Source organism: Stenella coeruleoalba (assembly GCF_951394435.1).
Source record: "Stenella coeruleoalba genome assembly, chromosome: 16".
Classification (NCBI taxonomy): domain Eukaryota; kingdom Metazoa; phylum Chordata; class Mammalia; order Artiodactyla; family Delphinidae; genus Stenella; species Stenella coeruleoalba.
In genome coordinates, this window is record NC_137162.1 from 65518848 (window position 1) to 65537280 (window position 18433).

The window sequence follows — 18433 nt, forward strand, 5'->3', positions numbered from 1 at the left end:
ACTCTGTATTCTGTTCCACTGAACTACATGTCTGCTTCTATGTCAATACCATACTGTTTTAGCTACTACAGCTTTGTAATATAGTTTGAAATCAGGGAGCATAATGCCTGCAGTTTTGTTCTTCTTCCTTAAGATTGCTTTCACTATTGAGGGTCTTATAGGATTCCATACAAATTTTAGGATTATTTGTTCTATTTCTGTGAAAAATGCCATTGGAATTTTGATAAGGGTTGCACTGAATCTGTATAATGTTTTGGGCATTATAGGAATTTTAACAATATTCTTCCAATTCATGATCATGAAATATCTTACCATTTATTTGTGTCTTTTTCAAGTTATTTCATTAATATAATTTTCAATATACAGTTCTTTCACCGCCCCCCCCCCCGGTTAAATTTATTCCTAGGACTTTTATTATTTTTGATGCAGTAGTAAATGAGATTGTTTTCTTAATTTCTCTTTCTGATAGTCATTATTAGTGTATAGAAATGCAACAGATTTTTGTGTGTTAATTTTTATCCTACAACTTTACTGAGTTTATTAGCGTAACAATTTTTTGATGGAGTTTTGAGGGTTTTCTACATCTAATATATTGTCATCTGAAATAGAGACAGTTTTACTTCTTTCATTCCAATTTGAATGTCTTTTTCTTTCTTTTTCTTGCCTAATTGAACCAGGTAGGAATTCCAATACTATCTTGAATAAAAGTGGTGAAAGTGGTCATTCTTGTTCCTGATCTTAGAGGAAAAGCTTTCAGCTTTTTACAATTGAGTGCGATGTTAGCTATGGGCTTGTCTTATATGACCTGTATCATGTTGAGATACATTCCCTCTATTCATGCTTTATTGAGAGTTTTTTTTAATCTTAAATGAATGTTGAATTTTGTCAAAAGCTTTTTCTACAGCTACTGATATGATAAAACTTTTATCCTTCATTTTGTTAATGTGTTGTTTCACATTTGAGTATGTTGAACTATCCTTGTGTCCTTGGAATGAATTCCTATTTGGGTTAACAATTTCATGTTTATTTTTGCCCTTGCTTCTTTTTACTTCTTCAAAAAAAGAACTCTAGCAAAGAAAAAAAAAATTTAATAATTTCAGACTTTCTTTTAGAGAGAGAGGATTCTTTCTTCAGGAATATATACTGTGCGGTGCTGGAAGATGAGGTTCTGAGGTGTGAATAGATATCAGACAATACTTTAAAAGTTTGCTTAAAAATATACAGTATTTTTTTTTTGTAGGAGAACACATAGGAGAGAAAAGGGCAAATTAAGAAGATGACCCTTAAAAGAAAGGTGACCACTAAAAAATAAATTATCATGTGCTTTCTGAAGTATGTTTGACCATTGGGATGTACATTTTTCATTAAGTTTCATTTTGAATTAGTTTTAGAATTATAGAAAAGTTACAGTTGTAATATAGAGAGTTCCCATATACCCTTCACCCAGTTTCTCCTGATGTTGCCATCTGGCATAACTAAGGTCTGCTTGTCAAAACTAAGAAATGAACATTGGTATTATACTACTAGCTAAACTATATACACTTCCTCAATTTTTCCACTAACATTCTTTTTTTGTTCTAAGATTAAAGCCAAGATTGTATTTGGTTGTCAAATCTCCTAGTCTCCTATAAACTATGCCAATTCCTTACCTTTCTTAGTCTTTTATGACCTTGATACTTGATACAGATCAGGTATTTTACAGACTGTCCCTTAATTTGGATTTGTCTGATATTTTTCTTATGATTATATTATGTTCTCTGTCCATCAAATCAGGAGGTACAAGATGTCAGTATGTTAAATTTCTTGTGATGTTGGCCTTTATCACTTGGCTAAAGTGTTGGTTGTTAGCTCTCTCTACTGTAAATTTATGATCATTTTTTCTTTGTAATTAATAAATATCTTGGAGAAAATGATTTAAGGCTATCCAAATCTTATTCTCAAGTGTTTATCTACTAACTTTAATGTTCATCACTTAATCTAACCACAGATATTACAGTGATGTTTGCCTAAGTCATTTTTTATATCCCTATTTCTTCTGAATTTATTAATTAGAACTAATAGGAAGAGCTACCCCTTCTCTCACATTATTTATTCAGTTTATTTCTGTCACAGTTGGTTCCTGCATATTTATTGTATTCTGTGGATTTAACCCTAGTTTGTTGACCAGTTGTCCCACCTTTGCTACTGGAAACTTTTAGAGTTTGGCTCCTGTTTCTTTTTATTTATTTATTTATTTATTTATTTATTTATTTATTTATTTATTTATTTATTTTTGGCTGTGTTGGGTCTTCGTTTCTGTGCGAGGGCTTTCTCCAGTTGCGGCGAGTGGGGGTCACTCTTCGTTGCGGTGCGTGGACCTCTCACTGTCGTGGCCTCTCTTGTTGTGGAGCACAGGCTCCAGACGTGCAGGCTCAGTAGTTGTGGCTCACAGGCTTAGTTGCTCCGCGGCATGTGGGATCTTCCCAGACCAGGGCTCAAACCCGTGTCCCCTGCATTGGCAGGCAGATTCTTAACCACTGCGCCACCAGGGAAGCCCCTTGGCTCCCCTTTTTTGAGGAATTGCTTACTTTTTGTTATCATAAGATGATCCAAGCTCAACCAGTTTGTCAACTCTTTTAACTAAATTCATCTTACCAATGTCCAATGGCACCTGCCCAAGACAAGCAAGCGTTTGCTAGGACTTCTTCCAGCAGGCACCTGACTCCCCCTAGACTTCAGGTTAGTTGGTTGCCTTGTGACCTCTAAACAAGAAGACCTTATTGTTCATTCCAGATTGACTAAGCTTTAGACAGGTTTCTTCCTAACTATAGGTCACTGACTTTACTTTTTTTTAGAGCATTTACTTTAGAAAACTTGTAAATTCTTTCTCTGTCCCTTTTCTTTTTTTTTTTTTTTTTTTTGGTGGTATGCGGGCCTCTCACTGCTGTGGCCTCTCCCGTTGAGGAGCACAGGCTCAGCGGCCATGGCTCACGGGCCTAGCCGCTCCGCGGCACGTGGGATCTTCCCGGACCGGGGCACGAACCCGTGTCCCCTGCATCGGCAGGCGGACTCTCAACCACTGCGCCACCAGGGAAGCCCCTCTCTGTCCCTTTGAGATGCAAATATTCTCCCAGCATCTTGCCAGGTTTACAATTCAGGAATATTTTTCACAAGGACCTGGGAGCTAGCCCTTTGAAGTATAATAATCAAGAAAGATAGTGTCTCTTATCTACCAGCCTCTGCTGGATAGTAGGAGCCAAACTTTCATAAGCATCATTACCATACATAGATGGTCTAACCACATTGACCAACTCCGCTTTAATGTCCTCTAATGCTTTTCTGCTAGCTCACCTCAGTGCTTAAAAACTCTCCCAACTTCTGTTTCAGCAGAGTTGAGTTCAGTCTCTCTCCCGTATGCAATACTCTTGAATAAATTTTTCCTTGCTTGTTTAATTTAGCCAGTGTAATTTTTCATTGACATCTCTGATAGGTTAATAAAATGGTCATGAACTTTTAGATTTTCTGACTTGTTCTTTTTAATGTGGAAACAGTGTTTTCTCCAATTTTCTAAATATTCAGATAAAAACAAGATAGATTATAATTTTAAGATATTTTCATTCCCACTTTGTGAAATTCCCATATTACCCCTAAACAACTTCACAATTTTTTCATTACACAAATTATGTATATGGATGATTTTTAAAGAGTTTAAAAATGTTGGGCCACTATAACATAGTGAGGAGGGAATAGTCATGGAAGGTTAGTCTCAAGTGAAAGGAATAGATCAGTAAGGGCAGAAATGCAGAGTAGAAAGTTGGTCAATGGGGATGTAAGTCCTCAGTAATTTATAGTGCTCTTAGGGAATTTTCAAAGAATGTATGATAAGGAGTTTGACAGTTTCTTTTTAAATATGGAAACTTCAGCTAACTGTGGGTCAGAATAGAAAAAATGGACAGTTACCCAGTAATGTAGTCACTAAACAATATTTGTGAATTTTCTAAATTGATATATGTTTTTCTTTTTTAAATACCTAGCAAGTCTTAAATAGGTTACAAATTATAACTGTTCACTTTTCTTTGGGGATTACATATCCTGTATTCAACTGACATTAATCTAATGAGATTTTTAAAATTTACCATGTATATATGATGGCAAGCATTCTCAGCATATTTATATAGATCATAAACATGGCACTATATGAAATCATAATAATATAGACATATATAAGCATAATATATGGACAGTTATTTGCAATTCTATACTACATTCCTCAGATTGTTATTCTATGAAGAAAAATGTTGTTAGAAAGATAAAGTGTTCAGATTTCCATAAACTATTGGGAAGAAATCTGTTAATTATATTCAGTTATACATTTAATACATGTATAATTTTATAAAATTATATTCATTACAAAAGTATAATTAAGAAGGAGTTGGGATTTCCCTGCTGGTCCAGTGGTTAAGACTTCACCTTCCAGTGCAGGGGGTGCGGGTTCGATCCCTGGTTGGGGAGCTAAGATCCCACATGACTTGCAGCCAAAAAACCGAAGCATAAAACAGAAGCAATATTGTAAAATTCAATAAAAACTTAAAAATGGTCCACATAAAAAAAAAAAAACTTAAAAAAAAGAAGGAACTATGCTAACTATCAGTAGAGATGTAGAATTTTTTCTCAAATTATACCTGTTTTAGTGGGTATACCTATTTTAGTGGTACATTATTCATATACTGTGTCAGGATTTTATGTTTGAAAAAATTTTTAATTAATTATAAACAAACATTAAATATTACACCATCAAAGATATACAAAAACTATATTTAGTAAAACACTTGCTTTCCTGGAACTGTTATAGAACAAATTGTTTTGGACGAAGATACATTTTTAACTTCAAAAATAATATCTACTTGAATTTGTCTTCAAATTGTATTCCATGCAATTTAACTTACCAACTAAAATATTCCAAATATAATTTGATATTTTCTGGGCACAGAGATTTTAAGTTCCTTGAGAGCAGGAATGGTGCTTTTTAACTCCCATGCAGTAGAAAATCAGTAAATGCTGGGTGATGATGTGGTAGATGACTCATTGTCAGTATTATGACCAAACATAACTGTACTATGCTATAATACAGTGATAGGATGGAGGTGTCCTGATATGAGCAGGAAAGTTTATTCATAAACTGAAAGACCCCAGTTATCTGAGCTTTCCGTCTCTTCTTTGATAAATTTTATTTTCCTTCCTTGGGATCAGACTAGCACTCTTCCTCTCTACTTCCAGTTTACTGTAAAGTGGGCATGGAATTCAGGCAACTAAATTTATTTAAATTGTGTGCAAAGTAAAATATTCTAGGCTCTGAATCACATCCTAAAGGCAGACTTGTGATTAAAATGAATGGGCTTCTAAAACATGATTGAGTTTCTCACAGCCTTTATAATATTTACTTATTGAATTGTTCCTTTTTTTTTTTAAATGTTGAGCCTTCTTTCAATTTATTTATTTATTTTTATTTTTGGCTGTGTTGGGTCTTCGTCTCTGTGTGAGGGCTTTCTCTAGTTGTGGCAAGCGGAGGCCACCCTTCATCGCGGTGCGCTGGCCTCTCACTGTCGTGACCTCTCTTGTTGCGGAGCACAGGTTGCAGACGCGCAGGCTCAGTAGTTGTGGCTCACGGGCCTAGTTGCTCCGCGGCATGTGGGATCTTCCCAGACTAGGGCTCAAACCCGTGTCCCCTGCATTCACAGGCAGATTCTCAACCACTGTGCCACCAGGGAAGACCTGAATTGTTCCTTTTTTATGTGTAGCTGTGTAATTTCAAAACATGAGTATTTCTATTTTTTCCATCTTGGCAATACCCAAGACAAAAAGTATTACAAAAACCTGGAACGAAGATCTAAAGGAAACATGATTCAATTGAATTTAAATTAATCTAAATCCTTGCAATGTTTAGATTAAAAAATATATATGGAACCATTTAGATAAGAATACTCATATAAGCTCGTTAAAGTATGCCTTTCCAATTGAGAAAGGCTACTTTGGACGACAACTTACAATAACCTACCTGTTTTGGTGAGAAAGGAACCAGAGGAAAGATGTTAAAGGCTTAGTGTTAACCCTATAGCTAAAACATGTAGTGCAAAAACTATATGGCCATGGTAGGGTCACATCTGTCAAAATGATTGGGATTCTCATGTCAGATTTTTGGTACCTCCTCCCACCAGCACCACTTTTTTTGAGCCTCCATGTAGATCACCAACTCTGAGTTAGCAACCTTTCTTTTTAGAGAAAGGTTGATACTATAGCCACATTTATTTAAATTTCAATCATATGATATACACCAAGATTCTGAGTGAACTTGTTTCTTATGGGTTTTCAGCCACACTAATCTATGTGGGTTACTTTTGCAGGTCATGAATCTCATTCAGTTTTGGTTTTTACTGGTAAAATTTACTTATCTCTTAGCACCAGAGAACTCAGAACTGAGCCTTCAGGTATGTCCAAGGAGAGGCTGAAGCATCTTCAGGGATATGACAGACGGAATGGTATTTTGGGTTAAGAGAATAGATTGTATGGCCTATAAAATCCCTGATACCATGACAAAATAAGAAAATAGAAAATATTATCTGTTTTCCAGGCTTTTAAATTTTTTTCAAATAATTCTTTAAAAGTTTTAACTTTATTTCATTTTATTTACATTTTATTTTATTGATTGGTTTATTTTTTCAATTAAAATGTATAGAAAAATTTAACCCTCATACAATGTACATGCATATTTCCATGATCTAGATAGTAATTTTAACATACTTCCAGAGTCATAGTTGCTTTTTATTTCTGAACCACTTCAGAATGATTTGCAACACCATAGCATTTTATGCCTAAATATTTCAGCCAGTGTCTCCTAAAATAATGGATACGCTCCTATATAACCACAATATTGTTATCACATGGAAGAAAATTAACAATCACTTCTTAATATTTCCTAATACTCAGTCTATATTCAGATTTCTCCATTTGTCTTCTAAATGCCTTTTACAGCTTTATTTTCTCCTAGACCCAGGACACAAGTTGGTTTACAAATAATATATGACTAATTTTTTTCAAAACTAACATTTAACCCTAGTGCTAAAAACTGTGTTGTAAATGAAACCATAAACAATGAGGTATTATGTAAAAGGAAAAAAAAATTGGAGAAGGTCTTCTTCATTTATAGGAGACATGTATATGCCCCCTAGAGACCTCTTTTCCATGACTGTAAAAGGTAGATATTAACAATATCAACCCTATAATATTATTATTTAAATGGTATAATTTTTCAAAAGTGCTTAGCAAAGTGAGTGACATATGGGAAGCATGAACAAATGTTAATTACCATTATTATTATTACCATTAGAAAATAGGCAATCAATCAAGTAAGGCAAGCCCAGAGATAAACCCATGCACCTATCATCAACCAATCTATGACAAAGGAGGCAAGGATATACAATGGAGAAAAGACAGTATCTTCAATAAGTGGTGCTGGGAAAACTGGACAGCTACATGTAAAAGCATGAAATTAGAACACTCCCTAACACCATACACAAAAATAAACTCAAAATGGATTAGACACATAAATGTAAGACCGGATACTATAAAACTCTTAGAGGAAAACATAGGAAGAACACTCTTTGATATAAATCACAGCAAGATCTTTTTTTATCCACCTCCTAGAGTAATGGAAATAAAAACAAAAATAAACAAATGGGACCTAATGAAATTTAAAAGTTTAGGCACAGCAAAGGAAACTACAAACAAGACGAAAAGACAACCCTCAGAATGGGAGAAAATATTTGTAAATGAATCAGTGGACAAAGGATTGATCTCCAAAATATATAAACAGCTCATGCAGGTCAATATTAAAAAAACAAACAACCCAATCCAAAAATAGGCAGAAGACCTAAATAGACATTTCTCCAAAGAAGACATACAGATGACCAAGAAGCACGTGAAAAGCTGCTCAACATCACTAATTATTAGAGAAATGCAAATCAAAACTACAATGAGGTATCACCTCACACCAGTTAGAATGGGCATCATCAGAAAATCTACAAACAACAAATGGTGGAGAGGGTGTGGAGAAAAGGGAACCCTCTTGCACTGCTGGTGGCAATGTAAATTGATACAGCCACTATGGAGGACAGTATGGAGGTTCCTTAAAGAACTAAAAACAGAATTACCATATGACCCAGCAATCCCACTACTGGACATATGCCCAGAGAAAACCATAATTCAAAAAGACACATGCACCCCAGTGTTCATTGCAGCACTATTTATAACAGCCAGGTTGGAAGCAACCTAAATGTCCATCAACAGATGGATAGATAAAGAAGATGTGGTACATATATACAATGGAATATTACTCAGCCATAAAAAGGAACAAAACTGGATAATTTTTTAGACGCGGATGGATCTAGAGACTGTCATACAGAGTGAAGTAAGTCAGAAAGAGAAAAACAAATATCATATATTAATGCATATATGTGGAACCTAGAAAAATGGTACAGATGAACCGGTTTGCAGGGCACAAATTGAGACACAGATGCAGAGAACAAACGTATGGACACCAAGGGGGGGGAAAAAAAAGGGGTGGTGGTGGGACGGGGTGTGTGTGTGTGATGAATTGGGATGTTGGGATTGATATGTATGCACTAATATGTATAAAATGGATAACTTATAAGAACCTGCTGTATAAAAAAAAAAAATTCCAAAAATTTTAAAAATTAAAAAGAGGGTTGCAGGTTTATTTGGTATGAGAAAAAAAAGAAAATAGGCAATCAATCAAGTAAGCCTAATGATTTAATACTGTGTTTCAACCCAGCCCCTGAAGCCTATAAGGTTTTATAATAAAATGAGATAGTTTTATAGCTGATAGGAATCTGTGAGTGTACCCCACAAGGTTTTAAGAGTGCTAGTTTCGACAGGTGGGGAAGCTGAAAGCTTTTTAAAGCTAATATATTTATAAATTTGATTTAAAGGACTACATATAAAAATGTAGAAATGTATATTATTCCTTAAAGCAGAGTCCAATTTTAATCCCTAAATATCATTTTAAAATATTATGGAAAACTTTCTCTAATGAATTCTCATGAATATGTTTGAAATCACAATTTAGTATGCTTAAAAAATCAGTCCAAAAATCTTTTTTTATGAATTTGTTCTCTCAATTTTAATTAAGTTGAATTTCTGCTGGCAGTACTTTAGATTTTCTAAACTCCAGTGAAACGTTCTACTGCTTATGTTTTTGATATATTAAAAATATATCCATTCCAAAATGCCTCTGGGCTTATTTTAAAAATTATAAATGCTGTTATTAAATTAGGTGTACTCTGAAGGTAAGAACAAGAATTCCCCTTTTAGTAATAGTTAACCAATATGCATACACCAGGCATACATTTTAAAAGTTTATAAAACATTTCATTTTGAATGTTGAGTTCTAGCTACCCACCCACACGAGTAATACTAATTGATTAGGAATTCCCTAATATTTATAAAAACTAGTAATTGTGGCTTACTTATTAATAAAATACTATTTCTGTGTTCCATCCAGGTTTATGGATAGGGAATGTAACAGAGTCATATGATTTACTTAAGAATTCAATTTTCATGTAAAAGTTGTAGCAAAACAAAAAAGTTATAGATAAGTAAAGCAGAACATTTTTGTGGGAAGAGAGAACTATTAATAATGGCAACAGGTGGATTTATGTACCAAATGTGCCATTAACCAGCTGGGTAATATTTTTCAAGACATTTCTCTTCCCTGGAACTCAGTTTCCTTATCTGTAAAATAAGCAATTTGGATTCTAGAGCTTCTGAAAATAAGAGAATTATAGTGAGCTTCGATTACCATATAGTTTATTGCTTATGGAATATATTCACTCAAAATATACTGCTTGATCTCTACCTAAACTCTGTGAGGTAGCTAAGTGAATATTTTTAACTGTCCTTTCCCACGATGTTGTAGAAAGTCTTGGAGGCAAGGCTTATCATATTTATATACATTAATCGTAAGCACCATTTACTAAGTCCCTAGTGTATTCTAGGTATCACTATTTACAGACATAACTCTAATTATCAGAAAATCTCTAATAAGATTGTCATCATTTAACATGTGATGAAACTCGGGTCTAGGATGGTTGCATTACTATCTACAAAGCTAGTACTTGGCAGAGCTGGAGTTTGAATGGAGGTCTGTATGACAACAAAGTTTTGCATTTTTTTCTATTATCACTTTTTTCTTTTTATCTTTTTTTTTTTTTTTTTTTTTTTGGCGGAACGCAGGCCTCTCACTGCTGTGGCCTCTCCCGTTGCGGAGCACAGGCTCCGGACGCGCAGGCTCAGCGGCCATGGCTCACGGGCCCAGCCGCTCCGCGGCATGTGGGATCTTCCCGGACCGAGGCACGAACCCGTGTCCCCTGCATTGGCAGGCGGACTCTCAACCACTGTGCCACCAGGGAAGCCCCCTTTTTATCTTTTTTAAGTGTTAATGAAAATCATTTAACGTGTTTAAGTAAAGAACTAATATAGGTATATCAACATTTTAAGTAGTAGTGATGAGCATAATGAAATTAAAAAGTAGATAAAAAATGAGAAGATCAGTTGTGTTATTAATATAGTCTTAGAGGAATAACAAAATCCTGGACAGGAAATTAGGATTTGGGCATTAACATATACCCAGTACTATATATAAAGTTGATAACAACAGGGACCTACTGTATAGCACAGGGAACTCTACTCAATATTCTGTAATAACCTACATGGGAAAAGAATCTGAAAAAGAATGGATTTATGTATATGTATAACTGAATCACTTAGCTGTACACCTGAAACTAACACAACATTGTAAATCAACTATCCTCCAATATAAAATAAAAATTAAATTTTAAAAAATTTTAAAAAAGAAAGTGGACAGGAAAAATAAGAGAAATTAATTTCTACCTTGTACAGGTAGAAGCTTAGAAAATATGTAAATGTAAGTGACAAAATGCAAGATCAGTGCTATAAAATTTTGATCCCACAAGGCTTTTCTTCTTTATGTCTTGACAGTTCCTATTAACAACTGCAAACAAACATTTATCATGTATATGTTCCTACATTCAGGAATCTTATAGTCTGGGGCAGAAGACCAAAAAAACCCACAAAAAAGCAAATAAGATAGGCAGACAGATTCACCACTATTACTCTGAAAGATGATTTTGTTTTCAAAGACCTTTCCTATAGTGAGGTAAGATAGTCACATTTACAAATAATTAGGCTACAATAGAGAACAGTATAAACATCCTGAGGGAAAAACTGATAACATGTTCTGAAACCTTTAAAAGAATAATTATATATTATATAATATATAATTATATAGTATATCTCCTTTTTTCTGGAGAAGAAAGGGGGATATACTGTATGAATTGGGCTTGGAAATATGATTAAGTTTGGACCAACAGAGATGGGGAAAGGAAAGAAGATGAACAAAATAATTAATGGACAATATCTTAAGGTATTTAAATGCAACAGCAAATAGCTTGGTTTAGCTTGAGGGTACAGTGGAAGATGAAATGACATTGAAAGGAAGATGAAATGACATTGAAAAGCTGGTAGGGGGACTTCCCTGGTGGCACAGTGGTTAAGAATCTGCCTGCCATGCAGGGGGTATGGGTTTGAGCCCTGGTCCCAGAAGATCCCACGTGCCGCGGAGCAACTAATCCTGTGCAACACAACTACTGAGCCTGTGCTCTAGAGCCCGTGAGCCACACTTACTGAGTCCGCGTGCCTAGAGCCGGTGCTCTGCAACAAAGAGAAGGCATCGCAATGAGAAGCCCGCGCACCTCAATGAAGAGTAGCCCCCACTCACCACAACTAGAGAAAGCCCGTGCACAGCAACAAAGACCCAATGCAGCCAATAAATAAATAAATAAATAAAAAGAAAAGCTGGTAGGGGCAAAGGTCGTGGTGATGCCTGTGTCATAGTAATTTCACTCCTAGATGTAGACTGAAGAAGAACGCACCCGTAAGTGCACCAAAAGAAAAATATAAGAATATTTACTATTCATAATAGCCAAAAATATTATGCTTCCCGAAAGGCCATTAATAGAAAAACAGATAAATGAATGGTATATGTTTACACAGTGGAATACTCTGTATAGAGCAATGAGAATAAACAGACTATAACTCCATGCAATAATATAGATGTATTTCAAATATATAAATGTTGGACATAAAAAGCCAGGTACAAGAGTATATATATTATTATTCCATTTTCATAAGGTTCAGAAACAGGAAAATCTATAGTTCTAGATATACAGGTAGTTATTTGATTGCTCTTGGGAGATACTGACTTTTGGGGGTGATGCTGTTTTTTTCTTAATTGGGTGCTAGGTACATGGATTCCCTCAGTTTGTGAAAGTTGTTCAACTGTACATTTAAGATTTGGGCATTTTTCTATGTGAATTTTCTACTTTAATTCAATTTGATGGTGATATTTGAGGAATTTATAGTCTTTATTCAATAAGGAGACATGAAAGGTGTTTTTTAGCTGAAGAATTGCACAATTCTATCAGAAAGATTGAATCAAATGGTGGCAAGACAAAAGGATTGAAAATGAAAGAGAAAATTAAGACCCAAACTTGTATAATAGTAATAGGAAGACAAAGAAAGAGATGGATGTGGTAAAAGTGTTAGTGATAAAATTGGCAAATGTTGTGCCTATCAGAACAGGATAGATAAAAGGGGAGAATTTTTATTTTTTAAATGAGATTTCAAGAATGGATGGCAGGTAGTACTACTGACAGAAATGAACATAAAGATAAAGGATTTAGCAAGCATTGGCAAACTATAGCCAGCTGGTCAAATCTGGCCCATTGACTGTTTTGTACAGCCCATGAGCTGGGAATGTTTTTGTTTTGTTTTGGGTTTTTTATGGGTTTTTTGTTGTTGTTGTTTTGGGGTTTGCTTTATTTTTACACTTTTAAATGGTTGAAAAAAATTAGAATAGATGTAATCAGAATAGTATTTGTGATGTGTGAAAATTATAGGCAATTGAAATTTCAGTGTCCATATAAAGTTGTGTGGGAACACAGCCATGCTCATTTGTTAGCACAGGTTCTGTGACTGCCCTCACATTACAGCAGCAGTGGAGTTAAGTAATGCAATAGATTGGTATGGTACGGCCTGGAAAATGTATACTGTGTACTGTCTTGCCCTTTCAGAAAAATTCTGCTTACCTCTGTTCTAGAGCTAAAATTATAAATGATATATGTATACTTGAAAATGCCTAATAGGCTAATGGGAACACACAACTTTTGTTGAAGAGAGGAGAATAACCTGAGAAGTAGAATTCTGAGGATCACTAACTGTATAGAGTGAAGAACTGAATCTCTTAGTATGAGTAACAGTTAGCATTTAATAGCACTTAAGAATTTTAAAAAGTATATTCATATACATTCATTCTTTTGATATCTAAAATAACCCATGATGTGAATATCATTTTTTTCTAGTTTGCAAATAAGGAAACTTATATTGTAAAAGATATGTGGCTATATTTTGGAGAACAATTACATTCAAAAGTAGAAGGTGATACAGAAATAGCAGCGAGGAGAATGTAGATATTTTGGCCTATGGTGGGCAGTATTCCTCTTGTTTGCAGTCATGGTGATAGAACAAAAACTCGAGTCAGAGTTTCTGGGTTTTCATCGTGGTTCTACCATTTACTAACACTACAATCTTGAGTAAATCACTTAACCTTTTAGAGACTCAGCTTCGTAATCTTAGCATAATAGTGTTCTTACCTCAGAGGGCTCTTATGAAGATTAAATTTTAAATATATGTTAAGGCGCCTAGAAGAGTGTTTGACATATATACATGTTATTTTCATTGTCTTCTGGAACAGATTTTCGAATCAGTTAACATACAATGTAATTTCATGTGGATGGCAGGGATTCCAAAAGCCTTTATTAGCTGTTTGTATCAGAGTTGTATTCTATATATGTGAGCAGAAGCAGAGCCACTTAGCCAGCTGGCAATAAATATCAGAGATTCCACTTACGTGATTTGAGCTTTGTACCTCAGTTTCTTTGCTTATCCAGCAAAAAATAATCCAACAAGGAACATTCACCCAGAATTCCTAAATATCAAGTATTCTCTGAAGTTCTATTTTGACATTTTCATAGTGATTGCAATTGATTGATGGCGTATGATAAATCATTCACAGAAGCACTAAAAGTCTTCAGTAAAGGTGTCAGTCAGTAATTTAATGCTTTTTTGTCCCTGTTGTTCCTCTTGTAAAAAAAGAGTCAGAATTCTCCAGAACTTTTAGTTTTGTAAACTATTGCCCAACTTTTGGCCCTTATCTTGGCAAAAGTAAATATCTGCCAATTGTAATTCACCGTGTGAGTTGAGATGTTATTAAGGAAACTGAGTGCAACCCATGAGATTCTTGTCCAGGACAGGGTCAGTCAATGCTAGCCAATAATCGACTCTGTTTCCTGCATGGTAGGTGGATAGCAGTTGCAATTATTGTCATTTTGTGTCTGGGGAAATGTAGACAGGAGAGTTAAGTGACTTCCTCAAGGTCATATTGTGAATCAATGGCATTCCAAGGAACAGAACTTGGAATACACTTAACCAGATAACCTCTTAAATGGTTTAAACTTCAGCATGAGGATAGTGAAAAATTTTCCACTGTATGCCAGGATACACGTCAAAATTATTTCTTAGATCCAGAGTCATGCATTTATTATCCCTGAGATAAAGGCTGTAAAAAGAGACCCCAAATAAATTGGTCTATAGCTGTTATCATTTGGAAGTTTAATTATGTTTTTATGAAAATGGAGAGAATGATAATGACCAGTAGTTAAGAAGGAGAAAATTCATTTCTATTTTAAAGCTAGTTTAGTGCATTAGTAGCTTACAGCTTTCTTAATGGCTTGTATACTATTGATTTCAGACATAAGAGAGTTGTGTCTTTATTTACATGCTTTGCCACATACCAGCAGCAGTAAAAGCTGCTCTTCCTTTAATGTGTGACATAGGCCACATTTCCTGAGAAAAGAAACTACAAACTATTTTCAGCTACTAAGGAAGAGTCATCTGTACACTCATCAATTAAAAACTTAGGGCTTCCCTGGTGGCACAGTGGTTGAGAGTCCGCCTGCCGATGCAGGGGACACGGGTTCGTGCCCCGGTCCGGGAGGATCCCACATGCCGCAGAGCGGCTAGGCCAGTGTGCCATGGCCACTGAGCCTGCGCGTCCGGAGCCTGTGCTCCGCAGCGGGAGAGGCCACAACAGTGAGAGGCCCACATACCGCAAAAAAAAAAAAAAAAAAAAAAATTAGTCTCATAGCTTAGTTTAGTTCTTAAAATAAAATAAAATATATAATGAAAAGAAAGCAAATTTTAAGTGCTAGATATGTGAATATATTTTTATTTTTTATTCAGTATGGACTATCATTTATTGTGAACTACTCAATATGTATCAAGCCTTATGCTAAGGAGCTTAAAGAAAACTTCAGAAAGCTTCATCGTTTAGTTTCTTTAATAGGTTAGAACTGAAGCATGGATAACTAATCCTGAGATTTTACAAATGTCAAGTTATTTTAGACCCCAAATTAGGCTTATGATAGATAATAAATGACACATATTTGATATTGCTTCTTTGATTTTTATATTTTGGTCGGATTTTCCATTGACCATTCTTATAATTCCTTCATTTCATATATTTAATTTTATTGCTCTTGTACAGTATTGCCTCAATAAAGTGTGTTTTTAGTATTCTGAACCTAGTAACCACGTTTTTGTAAAGCTTTGTGAGGTGATTTCTTCCAATTTCCCCATTTATAGGTGAACTAGAAATCAGCATCTGGAAATATTAATATATAGGCATTGTAGGTATCACATGTTCCCTGTGAATAATCAAATAAGTAAATTCCACTTATATGATTTATCCTTTTTAAATGTTCCTTCTCAAACCTATTTACTTCTTCTACTATTGGATTATGTATGGACTTTTTTGTTGTTTGTTTGTTTTTTGCGGTACGCAGGCCTCTCACTGTTGTGGCCTCTCCCGTTGAGGAGCACAGGCTCCGGACGCGCAGGCCCAGTGGCCATGGCTCACGGGCCCATCCGCTCCGCGGCATGTGGGATCTTCCCGGACCGGGGCACGAACCCGTGTCCCCTGCAGGCGGACTCGCAACCACTGCGCCACCAGGGAAGCCCCAAAGTTCTTTTTTATTTGACAAAAAGTCTTAGGTCCCAGGTGCTATGGTTGTGAATATGGTAGTTTAGGGGTATAGATAGTTTTCTACCATCCCACATTTTAAATTGCAAGTGCAAGAAGCAAGTTTGCATACTGTTCAAAATATGACATATACAAAGAATAGTACTATGCCAGTGCATTAAGTTTACTGTGTATAAGAAAATAGCACCTCAAAACTCAGAATGCTAATTAGGGAGGGCTGACTTAATAAACCCTGCCCATAACATTTTTATTCTTCCCCAGATAGTTTGTAATACACATACACACTTGAATATGTTTATATGCACCATATACACATTAATCCTTAGGATTTTATATATGTGCTTGTCTGTATACATAACAATTTATAAATGTATACTGTACTGTTTACCAGTGTGTATTCATCGTTTACATAGGGATCTATCAATGTATATACATACATCGATAAACAGTCTCATTTCAAGCTATAGTTTGTTATACTTCTACCTTTTGAAGCATACTATTAATAAAATTAAATAAGGTATATGCTTTTCTAACGTATGTGAGGAATTACATTAAGTTTGAATTAAGTTAAAATTTTAATACGTTAGAAATGTGAGAAGTCATACACTTATATTAAGGAGTAGATTTAAATATGTCAGATATTAAATTATACTTTTGTATTAAATTTAACATTGTAGTTCTAGAGCAAACAATTATATTCAGTAGATATTTATATGAAAAATTAAACCTGGAAAGTTTTTATATGACTTTAAAAAAACAATGATATGTCTCTATTCTTAAATGAACAAGTTTTATGAACATCCTATAATGATCGCTTTTTTCCTAAAATGTATTTTGACCTAGTGGAATGATTCTAAATCTAATTATCACCTGTTTTAGGCTAAGATGACTCAGTTGCCTGAGGCAGAAAAGGAAAAGATAGCTGAGCAAGTTGCTGATTTCAAGAAAGTAAAGAGTAAGCTGGATGCTGAGATTGAGATATGGGACGATACGAGCAACGATATCATTGTTCTTGCCAAGAAGATGTGTATGATCATGATGGAGATGACAGACTTCACAAGGTAATTGTGTGGGAAATGATGTGTAAATTTATAATGTTAGAAACATTTGTCACATTAGTGAAACCTTAAGTTTCTCTGAGTGTCAGGTGCTAAATATAAAGTGGTATGGGAAAAGCAAATAATAAAGAATTAGAAAGTTGTACGTAGGTTCTTCTAGAGGTTTTGGTAAATAAATGTGGCAGAGTTTCTCATAAACTGCTGAGGAATAATTTTAGAAACCAATTTATGTCCTCACTATCAGGAACCTTCTCTGTGTATCGTATTAGCTTTTTTTCCTTTTTTTTATTACAAAGAAAGTGGTAAATCAAGTTATGATCTCTATTGGAGCTATCCGAATGATTGATTTTCTTAGCTACATACTGAGATATCAACTAGATATATTTGAAATTACAGTGACTTAATGATATACACAAAGGAATCATACATTGTATATTCTAGAAGTAATAAACATGTTTCTTATAGCTTCAAAATATTATTTTACAGAGCTAGCCAAAGAGCAATACCAGTTACTAAAATGTACAAAACTACAATTAAAATAATTTAGTCTTGATGTAATTATAAAAGCCACAGTACAGAAGAATACTCTGAAGCAGACCTAGTATAATTACAAAACTATTTATTTATATCCCTATACATTAAGCACAAAAATAACTTTTAGATGGAGTAATGAAATAAATGTAATTTTAAAATAATAATAAATGGAAAAAATATACATGAATATTTCATTAAAATTAAGATTGAGGAAAGCTTTCTAAGCATTATAGACAAAGAACTCATAAAAAAGGATCATTAAATTGAGTGGCATTAAAATTTCAAAATGTCAATAGAATGTCCTAAACAACACTTAAATATAAATGGATAATTGGGTAAACATCTATAACAAAAAATAACAAGAATTGGATGTCATTTGTATGTAAAGAATACTTACAGACATTAAAAATTTTTTAAATGTCCTAGTAGAAGAATGGGCAAAAAATATGAGCAGATAGCTCACCAATTTCTCCCCATAAAAGATATGAGGCGTAAGTATGTGAAAATATTTTAACCTAAAATATTTTAAATAACGTACCTTTTAATTCTGTAAAACTGGCCAAAACTTTTAAAATAGCCCTTTACAGAGAAGGTATGGTAATGAAAGCAT

The 18433-nt window shown here is 34.5% G+C and overlaps 1 protein-coding gene across 13 annotated transcripts in view; it reads left to right on the plus strand.

The window, feature by feature from the left end:
* Positions 1-18433, plus strand: part of CTNNA3 (catenin alpha 3) — a 1677393-nt gene that overhangs the window by 1530431 nt on the left and 128529 nt on the right. For all 13 annotated transcript variants that reach the window (XM_079899786.1, XM_079899790.1, XM_079899787.1 and 10 more), the window contains one exon: positions 17111-17292. In XM_079899786.1, coding sequence (XP_079755912.1) covers positions 17111-17292 — 182 coding nt within the window. The remainder of the gene's footprint in view (positions 1-17110; positions 17293-18433) is intronic.